This window comes from Typopeltis vanoorti, chromosome 9, assembly GCF_054136105.1.
Source record: "Typopeltis vanoorti isolate ZY-2024b chromosome 9, IOZ_Tvanoo_1.0, whole genome shotgun sequence".
Taxonomy (NCBI): domain Eukaryota; kingdom Metazoa; phylum Arthropoda; class Arachnida; order Uropygi; family Thelyphonidae; genus Typopeltis; species Typopeltis vanoorti.
Genome location: NC_143557.1, coordinates 112,013,548 through 112,029,193, shown reverse-complemented (window position 1 = coordinate 112,029,193; position 15,646 = coordinate 112,013,548). Strand labels below are relative to the sequence as shown.

Here is a 15,646-nt window from a genome sequence, read left to right as displayed (position 1 = left end):
TTATTGGTTTTTATACATGCTTCATCGTAAATATCTTTAAATGAAGACTCTGGTGTTTCACGAATGGTATTTAATTGAGCCACATCATCAACAAAATTTAGGGCAATTAAGAGGTCACTGTCAGATTTTTGCATTATTTTAGACAATGGTAAGGTGTACACAAATATTTTTTGCAAGCTAAATAAGATATTATAAAATCAAATTCACACAATGAATTTTTCAAAAGTTTTGCGTTAGAGGACGAGTCTCTGTCTTCCCAAGATATGATTGTTTCAAGACTATGAATCACTGCATCATATAATTCCACCATGGTCATGATGGCTTCATGGCGTTCAACCTACCTAGTCGGGAAAACTTGGTGTAGTTTCTGTCTCTTAGTATCCGGTGTATATTTTGTCTCTTAGGGGTATTGAAGAAATTGTGTACCTTTTCAATTATGCCAATGCAATTTCTTATTTCAGTCACAGATACAGCATTTCCAATTTCCAAATTCAAACTATGTGATGCACAATGAACATATAAAGCTTGTGGATATATAGCTGATATGTGAGATTGGACACAATTAAACTTTCCACTCGTTGATGCAGCACCGTCGTAACCTTGCCCACATAAATATAACAAATCGATGCCATAATTATTTAAGCTTTCTAATATTTTATCGGATAAGTTTTTTCCTGTTACAGGAACAAATTGTAAAAATTGTCCACAAGCTTTGTTGTCATTTTCTTCATCTATATACCTGGCACACAAGGAAAGATGTTCAGTGGAAGAAATGTCACGTTTCATTAGCAAGAATTGAAAAACATTTTGCCGAATTAATATTTTTGACTAAACGGTTCAAAATGATTTCATTACATGCATTTATAATTTGATTTTGTATGTTCCAGCTAACGTAGGTAGCGTTTTTGGCAGAATGTGTAAAATATTCAGCCAAGTTTTTGTCGCCCGCATCGATTCTCGTTCTTAACAAAGCTCGAAAATTGCCTTCATTGGTGATTGGCTCCTGTTCAAATGAAAATTCTCCATAATCACGATGTCCTCTCGAGGGTATATTTTGCAGCCCACATAAAATTATTGTTTTTATAATCAGCTCTAATTGTTTCCGATTAACTGCAGCCTGTGATGCACTATCTACATCAATTTGTCGATTGATTGGAATACATTTTCCATCTCGAATACTATTTAGCTTTCCGTAAGTCATAACAGCTGTTATATAATATTTTGTTTTTTGATGATTATTAAATTTTTCAATGGCTTTCTTCCAATTATTATAACCCTGTGTAACTAACTGCCCAGGTACTTCAGATTTAGATTTTCCAACATTAGCAGGTGCAAAAAACACACAATATTTACTGTATGCCCTATTTTCAACTTGAGAGTACACAAGCCATGTAAAATTTTCAAACCATGTGTACTGAAAACTTCAGTTGTGAATTGCAGCACAGGTTACAGGAAAATTAAAATTTGCTTCTGGTTTCCACAACTTTTTCACAATATCTAAATTATCGTCAGAATTAAATGTTTGTTCTTTCAAAAATGCAATGTCATGAGATTTATTAATAACTAAGGAAGTACTTTCTTCTGGATAATTGGATGGTTTTGTCAGACCTATGACTGGGGAAACCGAATCCAAATCAGTATTGACAATATTAATAGCACCAACATTGCTACTAACATTTAAACTATCCTTTTTTGGCTTTTTGAAATAGTTCAATAAAATACTCTGCGTACGTTTTTCAGCCATAATTTGAAGCACAAAATCCAAAAAACAAAATAAAATCTTTTACAAATTTAACTTTAAAATTTTAACTTTAACTTAACTTCAATGTTATTGAAGAATTTACATACGTTAAAGTTACTCTTTAGAGATGGAAAGAAGTTTCAAGTTCAAGACATGTTTCCAACAAACTCAATGCAAAATAGCACAGAATACAAGGTTATCACACACGACCCATGACTGAGCATCTGCAATGATTCGCCAATACATGATACCCGTGATCCTCTCTTGCACGGCTCGGACAGCGTTTCTCACCCTTTCTAAGGCCAAGGACAAGTAAAATGCCTAAAACAATTCTATGGACCACTAAGTTATGTAATTTTTTTTAAAAATGTATGTGGGGATTACCAACATTTGAGAAAAACTGTGCCATTTATAACATAATAAATCTAAAAGCATGTTTTGAATATATATGGAAACATAATTAACTTGGAAGTAAACGAGTAAAAGTGTACCATCATCGAACAAAGTTTTAATTTTTATTAAACAAATAAATAATATGATATAATTATTTACTATTTACTTTTGATGGGCTTCTCGGCATTGCAGAGTTGCTGGATATCTGGCTCAATATTGGTCAACTTCAGTCGAAGATTGGCACACACACACACACACACACTAAGACAAATTCTGTATTTTGTTTTTATTTGAAGGAGCGATGAAAATCTTTCTCGCAAAGATAGGCTGTAGAAAACTGCATGACTATTTTCGATGCTTCTTCAGATAATTCACTTCTCAGTGAAGGCGAGATCCAGAATCGAGCCAAACCATGATCACAGAATTGCATTTTAAGCCCACTGTCACTTGAAAGCTCAATTAGCTGTTATTTTTCTGATAACGAAAGGTCGTTCTTGTGACTGCAAGCCTGAAATGGATCGTGAACTGACAGAAATTTCTTATAAAAGTTATTCAGAAAATATGTTTCTAAATTCTGTTTCAGAGTTTTGAGGTGGACACAAACGCTTTCCCAGTGGTTCAATTCTAAACTAATAAGTTTCGGGGCCTTATACAAAATAACCAATTGTATTTACCTTTTGAATACTACTATTCGGGGAAGCTCCAAACCTCCCCGTCCCTTTCATCACGCTTTCGTAATCAGGCTCCTGTTGATATTGATTTATATAAACATTCAAAACCATAAACAATTGTTGAATAATAACACAATAATGTAGGCATAATTACCGTAAAGGGAGAAAACTCACGAAACAGAAAAATGTTCCTACAAAATAACCAATTGTATTTACCTTTGAATGCGATCCACGGGTCGAGTGTCCAGCAAGTCAGCAAATCTTTCCTTTCATTAAGCGTATTAATATTATCACATTGCAACTGATGGGAATTCTGTGTTTCCGTGGATTCGTTACAGACCTCTTTCTCTTCAGAAACTACACACAAACTGTCATTACAAACTCCTTTTGTATTATCACTGTCATCTGAGCTATTTTTCCATTTAAAGAAGGTACCAATGTACTTATCCATAATTGAAATACCGTACTTACTTGAATATAACTCGTACCCCTGATTTCTTTTTACTTTTCGAAAAAAAGAAATTAATAAGTTTCGCATATAACTCGCAAATGAAAAAAAGCTGAAACATGTTCAGAGCGAGGGATAGTAATTTGCTCCTGTGGTAAACAACACGCCCTCCCCAATAGCCACTATATTGCAGAGGCAAGAAAAACGAGTACTTTTATTATGTCAGTGAATAAGGTACCAGCAGTCTGTGTAATATATTTCTTAACAAATAGTGCAATTAGAGACAACTGGGATAAAAACCACACAAATTAATGAATCATATGTCCTTTCATACAGAAACTATGCTATTTAGACTCGAGCAAAACCATGTTGCACCAACAAATACAGTATCTAACTAAAAACTATTGTTATTAAGTAGATGTATGTGAGTTTGCCTGCCCCAAAGCAACAATAAAGTTCAACCGAAGGTGTTAAAATTCGTAAACGTGTTAAAACTTAGAAATACATATATAGTGAATGTTGTAATGCAGTTTCACATATGGAATTCGGTTGAAGAGAGTTAGCATTTCAACTCAACTGGCAGCTTGCTTTTATCTTTCAGTTGCACGATTTCCTAAAAATATATAAATACTGGGGTTAACTCACAACACACTTTGTCCAAGTATTACTTAGCACTTCTGAAGATATACTGAGCATTGGTTGAAGGAGGAAACCCTTCAACAATAAAAATCAATAAACAACAAGCAATAGGTTGAAATGTGGTCATGTGGTCAACACATGTTCACTTCAAATCTGATCTGACAAAACAGCAAGGGAAAGTGGAAGCAATAAAACCATATTGTTGTTCACTTCACCCCTCTTTTATTACTCGTCATTCTGCCGCTACAAATTAAAATAGTGGCAGAATGTTCATGGAATGAACATTCTACGGCTATTTTTATTTTATTTTTTAAGTATCCATTTTATTTCAATAATTTTTACTTATTCAATTTTAATTTGTTTTGTTTGGATAATTAAAATATATAGATTTATTTGGTTAATTTAAGTCTGCCTGTGGACCACCTGTCCCATCGTCACGGATCACAGGTTGAGAAACACTGATATAGGGTACTCTCACCTTATGTGACTGCTAATTCATAAGTAGTATAGAAATAGAAGACACGACACAACATAAATAAAAAAATGAATTTTAATTAGGAAAATTATTTAGTGTATTTTAACTTTTTTTTGGGCGGGGGGTGCTCTACTGCCTTGGATATTTTGTTAACCAGCACTCCCTCCAAATGTACTGCAGATTTAGTCTTCCTCTTGATAACTCTGAACCATAACCATGTCCACATTTCCTTTTCTACATACTACTTCTATTTCAGCCTCATGTCCTTTGGCTCTACAACATGGAATGCTGTAAAATTATGTCAGTTGCCGTATTAATATTTTGGGTTATGTTAATTATTTTCTTCAATATCTCTGTCGGTTGTGCCTATGTATTATTTTTACTCTTCTGTCTTTATCCTTACTATGTCTACCTTCACTTCAAACTCTGTTAAGTACTCTTTATCTTATTCTAATCTAACCAGATTAACTTTGTTCCCACTTAACTATCTCCCACGCTGTGTAACTCACAAAAAATTTATATTGTTTGTCAACTGCACCATCCTGAATTAATTTTATAGCACGAGAAGATTAGTCATAACACTTATGTGATAATTTTAAGCAAACAAAACATGTTTATTTTACCTTAAGCAATTATACAATCTAATATACAATTGAACAATTTCTCTCTGATGCCTATCTTGAACTCAAATCGTAACCTTACAATTTAGACTTGCTATTCACAATGCTTAAATAACTTCATTTACAAAATCTAGGCAATTACTGGCTGTTACAATTTGCATCATTGGCTAATATTCTTCTTAATATATACTAGTTAACTTTCAGTCTTAATTATCTCTTATAGCAACTATACAATTCTTAATCATTACCTCAGCATTGATTTGGTTAATACAATACAATCTACTCACAAATTCACAGAAACATATACAGTCCTACTAGCTTTGAAGATTTGTGGTGGTCCTGCTGACCGGTATCCTCCATCTTATATACTAGCTTTTGCTGGACAGCTCCTGGCAGTTGTCCTGCTGTAGTCTTTTTTTGGGAATTGTAGTATAGCTCAACATTGGTTCTAGGTCTACTGTAGGAGCTGTGTATCTGGTTGCACGTGGCACGTTCCATTACTGAAAATACATCTCAAGAATAATCTGCCTCTCCTGGTTCCCCGTGCCTAGTGGTCACACTCCAACAAAATCTCGGAAGTCCAAGTGGGCCAACGAACTGCAGCAAGAAGAAAAACTTGGAGCTCCCTTTGTTAGGTTCTCAAGACCTCTTTTATACGATTCCGAAGTTGCTTGTTTTAGGGTCAGAGACCCCCCAAATCTTCTGTAAATATAGTGACATCACTGTTGTCTCGACCTTCAGTTTTGGTGGCAAAATCTCCACGTCTGAATGACCTTCAATACCTTTGTTCATTTCAAGTTGCCAACATAATCCTATCTAATCCTCTTAACTTGAGGCAGAAATACTTTTAACATTCTTATTCTTACAATTTCACATCAGAACTTAATATTAAATCAACGTAATGTACAATTTGAACCGCTACAATATTTTATAACTCAAGAACAATTCTATGTCATTCTTTTAGTCAGTTACCTTTACAAGTTTACAATCAGTATTTATCCGTTAAAATACAGTAATGTAAAATTTTGTTCTTTCCACATGATTTATGACCTCTGTAAAATCAATGTCGGGAAATTTTAACAAAATTTCACCACATCGAATTTTACAATGTACCCACTGGAATGAACGTAGGATTTTTACACCACCTTTTCTAGTTTGATTACTGTTTCCACTCTCCCAATCAAAACACACTAACTGACCAAATAACTAAAATAATACTTGAGCAAGTGATGACCCTCATTCCCCCCCCCCCACACACACCTCCAACCATTATCTAATTCCAGATACAAAAACATGTGCTCTTGCTCTTGCTTAAAGCAGTTCTAAAATCTCACTACAGCAACTGGGCAAAACTTCTGCACCCTTTCATGTTTTCACCCTCTCACATTCAGGCAGTACCATGGTAACAAAACCATGGTACTGCCTGAATGTGAGACAAAGAGCTTCTTGGCAGCAGTCTTCTTCTCCAACTCTTATTTTGACAAGCAAGGAAAACTTCCGAAAAATCCTCAGTAATCTAGATATTAATAAGTCTTCTGGTACAGATGGTTAGTTGGAATTCCAGTTGAAGCAGCTAAGGCTGTAAGACCTATGTACTATGTCTTTAAATTGTAAGTGTTCTTTGTTTCATATTCTTATTCTATATGAATTTTATTATTTTTAACAGAGACCTCCAGAGAACCAGGAACTCACTGAGGAAAGCCACTATCAACCCATCAGGTGTCATACATTTTCTTGAATGTAATTATGTAATTACAAGGGGGAGGGGTTTGGAAAGTTCTGATAACTCCTAGAACAAAAATGATATTAAAGCAACTGATATAATCACAAGAAGGACATACTAGTAGCAGAGTTATGAAGGTAACTTAATTTCTTATATTCTTTCTTTCTTGTGGTTATATCAATTGCTTTAATATCATTTTTGTTTTAGGTGTTTATCAGAACTTTCCAGACCCCCCCCCCCCCACTCATACATGTACCACTCAATGCGAGAGAAATCGAGCTCACACTCTCTTTTTTTTTTTTTGACTGCATTCATTTTCAGCTTATATGATTACCCCTCATTTTCTTCCCATCCTCCATGAAATTAAAAATTCAACCTACTGGTATTCTGTATTACCCTTTCAGAAGCTCCATCATACCATCACTCTTTCTACGATTTGCTAGTGTCTGCAGTCCACAAACTTTCGATCTGCTCTCATAATCTACATTTTACAGTCCCAATACTATCTTGTACACTCTCCTCTACACCCACTCCACTCCACATCACTTCAGAAACCAGGCGACCAGATCTGAGAACAATAGTCCAGGTAAGGTCATATCAAGGCCTTATAAAGAGACAGAAATGACTTCATCCTTACATGTCAATGTTCATTTTAACATTGCAATTATCCTCTGAATTTATTATTATTATTATTACTACTATAGGCTACTCTATTGAGTCCTTAGACTCATTGAGGGGGGGGGGGGATTTTCGCAATATGCCTACTGAACTTGAACTTCCTATGTACTAACATGCCAAGATCTCTAGCCTGATCAGTTTCTTCTAGCCAATATAATAGACTGTTGGATATCTCATAACACCAAAATGCATAAATGTACATTTACTAAAATTGAACTGACAACCATTTTCACATTTCTAGTTTCTTCAAATCATTCTTAAGTGCTGCATGTCAGTCCTGATTACTGACCTATCTTGTCATCATCTACAAACAGATGCATGTCTCAAATTCTTCTCAATGTTATTAAAGTAAAAAGTGAATGACAATGGACCAAGGACATCTTTGAAACACTACTGGTTACCTTATAATCAGGGCTGTCCAAAGTACTGCCCTCGGGCCACGTGTGATTTTATGCAGTCCGCCTGTGGGTTTTGATTTTCACGAGCAAAAAAATAAAATGACAATTTGAATCGAATGCGTATTCGATATTTTAGTTCTATCACTAATTGAGAATCTTGATGCTGGTAATTTTATTTGGTGCTTTTACATCACTATATAAACCCACATATTTTTCAAATATTAGATGTGTCAAAGAAACGTTCTTACACTGTTTTGTTCAAACGCGCATGCTCCGGGCACTCACGGGGAAAGTGAGCATGCGATGAGTGCACAATTAGTATTGTTCGTTTGTTTAACTTTCAAGGTTGTGTCCCTGTTGCTCCCCAAATTACTAGATACGCATTGTGATGCGGCCCTGGGATAATTTTTTTTTAATGCGGCCCTCAGATTACCTAAGGTTGGACAGCCCTGACCTTAAATCTTGCACACTCAACCCCCACCCTCATGCCACTTTCAGTTATCCAGTCAGCCATCCTGTTATCCAAGCTAATAGTTTTTAATCCAATCCCATATTCTTCAACTTATGCAACAGCCTTCCATGCTATATTTTGTCAAAATCATTAGCAGAGCCCAGAAGTATCATGGTGTATCCATTCCCCTTTTCTAACTCATCCATATTATAAAATGCAAACAAGTTACTAAAATATGATCTTCTCTAGATAAATCATGCTGTTCATTGCAAAGTATAGATTCTCTGTTAACCCATTTCTGAACATGAGCTCTTACCAAAATCTTCAATGCCAATCCAGATATACTGATAGGTCAATAGTTAGATACATCAGCCTTTGCACTACTTTGCAATGGGATATCAAAATCTTTCCATTCCTGTGGAATCTTCGCTGTGCTGAGACTCAAATTATATAGCCAAGTGAAAGGCACAGCTAGTTCTGATGAAAACATACTTTTAGCATCCATGTTGATATCCCCTATCAGAACTTATTGCTAAATTATTATTTTTTTATACAACAGCTCTGGTACCATTTCAAGTGGATTATACACTTGAGTTTCTTCCTTCAGTGTAGACATAGCACTGAATATATCAGGTTGATAGCTCTTAGCAAAATGGGCACCTGTTAGTTGAGAAATATCTTCTGCATCCATCACCTAATTACTATCTACATTAAGTAGTTCTTTCACTTTCATTCTTTCTTTTGCTAGTATAATAACAGAATTATTTCAATAATTATTTCAATGTTGTCTTTGGGCTTGTAGAGCCAATTTCTTTTCATTCCCAGACATAGCTATATACTGTAACTCTTCTGGCTTGTGTCTTATTATTTTCATAAGTAACATTATCCTTATACACACAGTATTCCTCTCACATCCACTTCTTCTTAAGAATCTCTCTACTTAATAAGATTGCATATCCATTTCACTCCTACCTATTTATTCTTTGAACTCTAAGGAACACATTCTGATTTCAAACATGATTCATAAATAGAGTATTTTATTTTATTTTATTATTTATTTATTTTTGATACCTTCTCATGCATTGCTGATATCCTTCCCACCTAGCAACCAACATCATGGACCAAATCTAGTATTCTCCTCTGTGGGTCATATAGTTAAATTATTTAATTCTTAATAAATCCAATATGCCTAGAATTCTGCAAATTACATCAGAACTAAATCATTTTTAATAAAAAAATATAGTGAATGAAATCCATCAGTCAGTCTGGTTGGCTGAGCGGTTAGAATATCCACTCTCCAGCCAAAAGGCTGTGGGTTCAAATCCAGCCGTGGACATGGATGTTTGTGATTATCTGTGAAAATACTACTAGTGGTGGTAGGCAGTAGATTATTATTATTATTTCGGGCAACTCCAAGGAGTTGACAGACTCATCGAGGGAGGACCTAACATCATGTCAAGAACAATTATTCGACATTCACACAGTATCTATCATACCTCGCCTTGAACTCATTCACAGTCATAGCACTCACAACAGACTCTGGCAGCTTATTCCAATCATTCACCACTCTCCAAGTAAAAAACCTAGCTCTAACACCCTTGCTAACCACATTCTTGCCCAGCTTCCATGTATGGGCCCTAGTCCTACTACCACTAGTCCTATTCTCAAAAATATCTTCTGAATTAATCTTATAGAAACCTTCAGTAATTTGAATGTCTCAATCATATCACCTGTTTTCCGCCTATCAACCAATTTTTGCAACCCACAAATCTTCAACCTGTTCTCATAAGGTTCATTCCACAGACCTGCTATTATCTTGGTCACTCGTCTCAGGATCCTCTCCACCTCCTCTCCATCAAGATGAAACCCTGGACCCATATCTGGGCACAGTAGTCTAGATGGGGTCTTATCAAGGCTCGATACAGAGGAACAATAACTTGTTTGTCTCGCTTGTTAAAGTATTTTTCAGTAATTAAGTGATTTGATGAGCTGATTTAGCCAATTTTGCGATGTGCCCCCTAAACTTCAACTCCATATCCACCAACACTCTCAAATCCCTGGCCTCAATCTCCTGGAGTACGGTTCCACCAATGTGATATACTGCTGCTAATCTTCTCACCCCAAAATGCATAACCTTACACTTTGCCACATTAAATCGACATCCATTTTCCTTAGCCGAGTCCTCCAAACTATCCGAATCATCTTGCAAAATTTTGACATCCTGTGCACTCACTATTGCTCTACCTAACTTTGCATCATCAGCAAACAAGTGAACACTTCCTCTAAGATCCTTTCCTATATTGTTAATGAACAAACTGAAAAGTAGTGGTCCAAGAACAGAACCCTGTTCATGCGGCACACCACTAGTCACAAGCTGTCTTTTGGACTCTACTCCTGAATAAACCACTCTCTGATATCTCTCCATCAACCACCCTCCTATCCATCTCACCAACCCTATATCCATCCCCATATGCTGCAGTTTACTGATTAGAATTCCATGTGGTATCCTGTCAAAAACTTTAGCAAGGTCCAGTAGATTCACTGTAAACCCATTACCCTTATCCAGTTCAGCCGTCACTGTGTTATAAAACGTGAGCAAGTTACTGAAGCATGATCTACCTTTCACAAAATCATGTTGCCCCCCCATACAGTATCCCATTTTCATCTATCCATTCCTGTATTTTGCACTTGACTAATATCTCCAAAACCTTGACAACGATTCCTAATATGCTAATCGGTCGGTAATTTACAACAGCAGTCTTGGAACCTCCTTTACGCAGTGGAACTATTTTATTCTCTTTCCACCCCCTCGGGACTAACCCAGTCCCAAGACTCAAATTAAACAAAATGGTCAAGGGCACTGACAATTCTTTAGTCGCTTCACATATGACACGAGCTGGTATACCATCCAATCCCACAGATGTATTGACATTGAGGTTTTGTAATAGACTACTCACCTCAACTTCATTCACCACAATTCCCGTATAATCTACTGTTTCATTCATTCCTGCAATGTCACCACCTGGATGATATATTCTTGCAAAGTGCTCGCTTAGTAATTCAACTATATCAACTGATTCGGTTACCTCCCTACCATCGGCATTCTTTAAAATCATTCTGCCATATACATTTTTTCTTTTACTTGCAACGTATCGAAAAAATTGTTTGGGATTCTCTTTAGCCTGAATGGCTAATGTTCTTTCGTAATCCGTTTTTGCTTTTCTTACCACACTCATTACTCTTCTGGCCTGCACTTTATACTGTTCATGTGCCTGTCGGTCACCTTTCTCCTTAAATTCCCTCCATAGTTTCTTTTTTTGCAGCTCAAGCTTAATGGTGTTATTCATTCATTTAACCGCTACTTGATGTATTATTTGGACTCTAGGTATACAGTCGGCCATTGCCTCATGCAAACGCTTCCTAACCGCATCCCATGCACTATCAACATCTAGCCCTTGCAGTTTTACATGCCATGGCACTGAACCAATCAAACTCCTAAGCTTGTCATACTTGCCAGACTGATAATTCCACATGTACCCTGTCTGAATTGTAAATTCTACACCTTTAACCACCTCCCAAGTGAAGACCCTATGATCACTCTCACCAATTGGTGGCAACGTGGTCATATTCGTTATAGCCAAATTCTCAGATGCAATTACTAGGTCAAGCACTCTCTGAGATGGCATTGGTGTAGTTGCGGTTTGTTGTAATTAGTGGAGACAGAGGGGGCCTCCCTCGATGAGTCTATGGACTCCCTGGAGGCGGCAGGTAGTGATAATAATAATCTTATACTTCAGGTTTTGCCTGACAGCTAAATATACAGCCTATAAGGTGATTAAACAACATGCAGCAACAGTACAATTTGTATGTCACTTACAAGTGTAAGTGACATACAAATCATCAATGCAGAATGCAGAAGTGGCATATAATGAATTGCAAGGTCTAATAACAAAGTTACTTGCATGTTTTCTCTCTCTCTCTCTCTCTGACACACACACATACCAGACTGTGTGCACAGATTAATTAACATTAATGAGAGTGTCAAATAATATTATCTTCCGTCATAGGGATCAGTATAATCTAGGAATGTGTTTCCCAAACTAGATGCAGTTTGGGACTAGTTTTTTTTTTTTTTTTTTTTTGTTGGACTATTATGTATATAATGCAAACATATAATGGAATAAAAGGAAATAAAATAGGAAAACATACAAGTTACTAAAGAGTTTTACACAATAGATATTAAGAAATTTATCACATGTTAAAAATTTTTTTTTATAGCATCTACTCTGTAAAAATCTTTAGTGGATGTGGACTCAGGGTTTAATCTTGGGGGGGGGGGGAGTTTAGACGATTTGAGAATACACACTATGCAATGCATACGAGCTATGACTGAGCACCTGCAATGGTCGCTAATTCATAAGTAGTATAGAAATAGAAGGACAAAACATAAATAAAAAAAATGAATTTTATTAATTAGGAAAATATTTTTGGAAAACTTTCTTTCTTTTCTTGGGTGGGGGTGGGAAACCCCCAGATCCTTTTGAATTCTTACTAAAGTTAATATGAATTTAGATTTAGAAGCAAAGAACAATTGTAGAAGGGAAACTTTGAGAAAAACAAGCTGGGTCAGGTCAAACAGAGATTGTCAGAATCAGATTTTCTTAACAAATAGTTTGAAATCATGAGAATATAAACAAGAACCTGTAACAGGTAGCCTTCATATAACGTGATACTTATACAACGCAGTTTCGATATAATGCGGTCTAAAAATTGTGGTATCCCTTGTTCAACGCGGTTTCGATATAAAAACGCGGTCTACAATTTCTAGTAACCTTTTATTTTATTTTTTTTTTTTTCATATTTTTCACCGCAGGATTTAAAAATCAAATTTTATCTTCGTTAAATTTGTGTCTGCCCATATTGCGCAAGTAGTTATAAGTATCGAATTTAGTTTTATTGTATCACTGAATAAGATACTGTACAGAGGGCTTTTGCAGTCTGTGTCATTCTCAACAAATAGTGCAATTAGGGACAGAATAAAAACGGCGCTAACTAATAAATCACATCTCCCCTCTCACAGAAACTATGCTGTACTGACTTAAGCAAAACCATATGTTGCACCGAAACACAGTATCTAACTAAAAACTATTGTTCAATTTTTCAATTATGAAATGTGTTTTTTAACTGCACTTGAAATTCTCGATGTCATTATGACAGATCACAAAGGCGAACTTAAAATAAAAGACTACCAAGAATTGAAATATTCCATATAATGAATGTGCGAGTTCGCCTGCCAAAGGGTTGAAACATTTGTGTGATTTGAGCCAGTCAGCAATGAGAAGTTCCATCGGAACGATAAATGATCAGATTCAGATGTTATGGAATTCTATTGAAGAGAATCAGCATTTCAACTCAACACTTGTCGGTTGTTTTTATCTTTTGTTAATACCGCACCAAAACGTCTTTATAGCTGCTGTCTTGTGTAAAATAAAATTCAGCTTGTACGAATTGTAACAATTAAAAAAAAAACTTGAATAATTCATAAGCATATAAAAGGATATCACCTGTAAATTGTTGACGTGCCAGCAAAATTCTCAGACCCACAACCTCTTGGACGAGTGCCATAGGTTTGCCATCTAGGGTTTACTGTATAAAGTGTTCATTGTTGAAAATTGTCTTCGTTTTCTGGCAGGAAAGCGCATTTAAAATCATAAGCTATTCTCAAGCAGAGCAATTTATTTTCTGGTGAGTTACATACATATATAATGCTTTTTTTTTTAATGTAAAAGTTTATTTTTATTGTAATGACCACTAAAACTGCAACGAAAGGGAAAAAACCAACACTGAAGAGGAAATTCATTTCTCTCGAAGAAAAAATTAAAATCTTGGATCGGTTAAAAATTGGAGAAAAACCAGGAGTTGTTGCAAGGACTCTGAATTTAAATGAATCAACAATTCGAACAATCAAACAAAATGAACATAAAATCCGAGAAAGTGTTATTGCTGGGTCAACAGTAAGTAAGTGCAAAGTGTGTTGCTCATGTTCGCGATATTCTAATAGAAAAAATGGAGAAATCGCTAATGATTTGGATAGAAGATTGCACTCGAAAGAAAATTCCTATGGATGGACATTTTATTAAGCAAAAAAGCTCTCAAAGTTTACATTTAAAAGAATTTGATCAAGATTTTTCATAAGAAATCTCTCAGCATGGATTTTCTGCCAGTAAGGGTTGGTTCAAAAACTTTAAAAAGCGGTTTTCTTTGTATAATCTTAAAATCCAGGGAGAATCAGCATCAGCAAATGTTGAAGCAGCCCAGAAATACCCATCAGAACTTTGAAAAATCATTCAAGAAGGTGGTTACGTTGCAGACCAGGTGTTTAATGCGGATGAATCTGGGTTACATTGGAAAAAAATGCCAAAACGCACCTATATTTCGAAAAATGAAAGATCAGCCACTGGATTCAAAGTTTCCAAAGATAGAATTACTCTATTGTTTTGTAGTAATGCATCAGGTGATTACATGACAAAACCAATGTTTATTAACCAATCTGCAAATCCTTGTGCGATGAAAGGGCTCACCAAGTCCATCCTACCTGTTTATTGGTGGGCCAACAAAAAAGCACGAGTTACAGCTAGCATGTTTGAAAATTGGTTTTTCAAGTGTTTTGTACCCGATGTAGAAAATTGCACAAAAAAAAAGAATATGGACTTCAAAATTCTACTAATTTTAGATAACTCACCAGGCCACCCAACAAATTTAAGCCATCCTAATATTAAAATAACTTTTTTGCCGCCTAACACTACTTCACTTATTCAACCACTCGACCAAGGAATAATATCAACATTTAAGTCATATTACATTCAATGAATTTTTCAATTAATTTTGGAAAAAATGAAATCTAATACAAACATGACACTGCCACAAGCGTGGAAAGAGTTTTCAATATTGAATTGTGTAAAAATTATTTCTCTGTCCATTAAGGAATTACAACCATCTACGCTGAATGCTTGCTGGAAAAAAATATGGCCTGAAGCTTTAATGGAACAAAATTTCGTACCTCCAGTGGATGCCGAGCTACGTCGGATAATAAACGTTGCACACATTTTTGGTGGAGAGGGCTTTTGCGATATGGTTGAAAATGAAATTAGTGAATTAATTGATGGAGAAACAGATTTAAAAGAGGAGGAACTGGTACAATTAATAGATGGAGTTGAACCAAATGGCAGGGAAAGTTCTGCCGAAGATTCTGATTGTGATGAATCCATTAAAGAATTCAGTTTAAAGAAATTAGCAGAAGGATTGGACTTGGCAAGAAAGTTAGGAAGTTATTTTATTTTACGGATAATGATCCCTCAATGGGGCGCTCGGGAAAATTCACAAGACAATTAGATATTTGTTTAGCGCCA

At 35.6% G+C, this 15,646-nt stretch overlaps 2 protein-coding genes across 2 annotated transcripts in view; both read right to left on the bottom strand.

Annotated features, from left to right (window-relative positions):
* LOC150103428 (serine/threonine-protein phosphatase 4 regulatory subunit 1-like) overlaps positions 1-1,201 on the bottom strand; it is a 649,146-nt gene extending 647,945 nt beyond the window's left edge. The window contains exon 1 of the mRNA XM_090398478.1: positions 985-1,201. Within this exon, the coding sequence (XP_090254604.1) occupies positions 985-1,201 (217 nt within the window). The remainder of the gene's footprint in view (positions 1-984) is intronic.
* The window catches only part of LOC150103427 (RING finger and SPRY domain-containing protein 1-like), a 358,201-nt gene that overhangs the window by 3,443 nt on the left and 339,112 nt on the right, over positions 1-15,646 (bottom strand). The window lies entirely within an intron of this gene.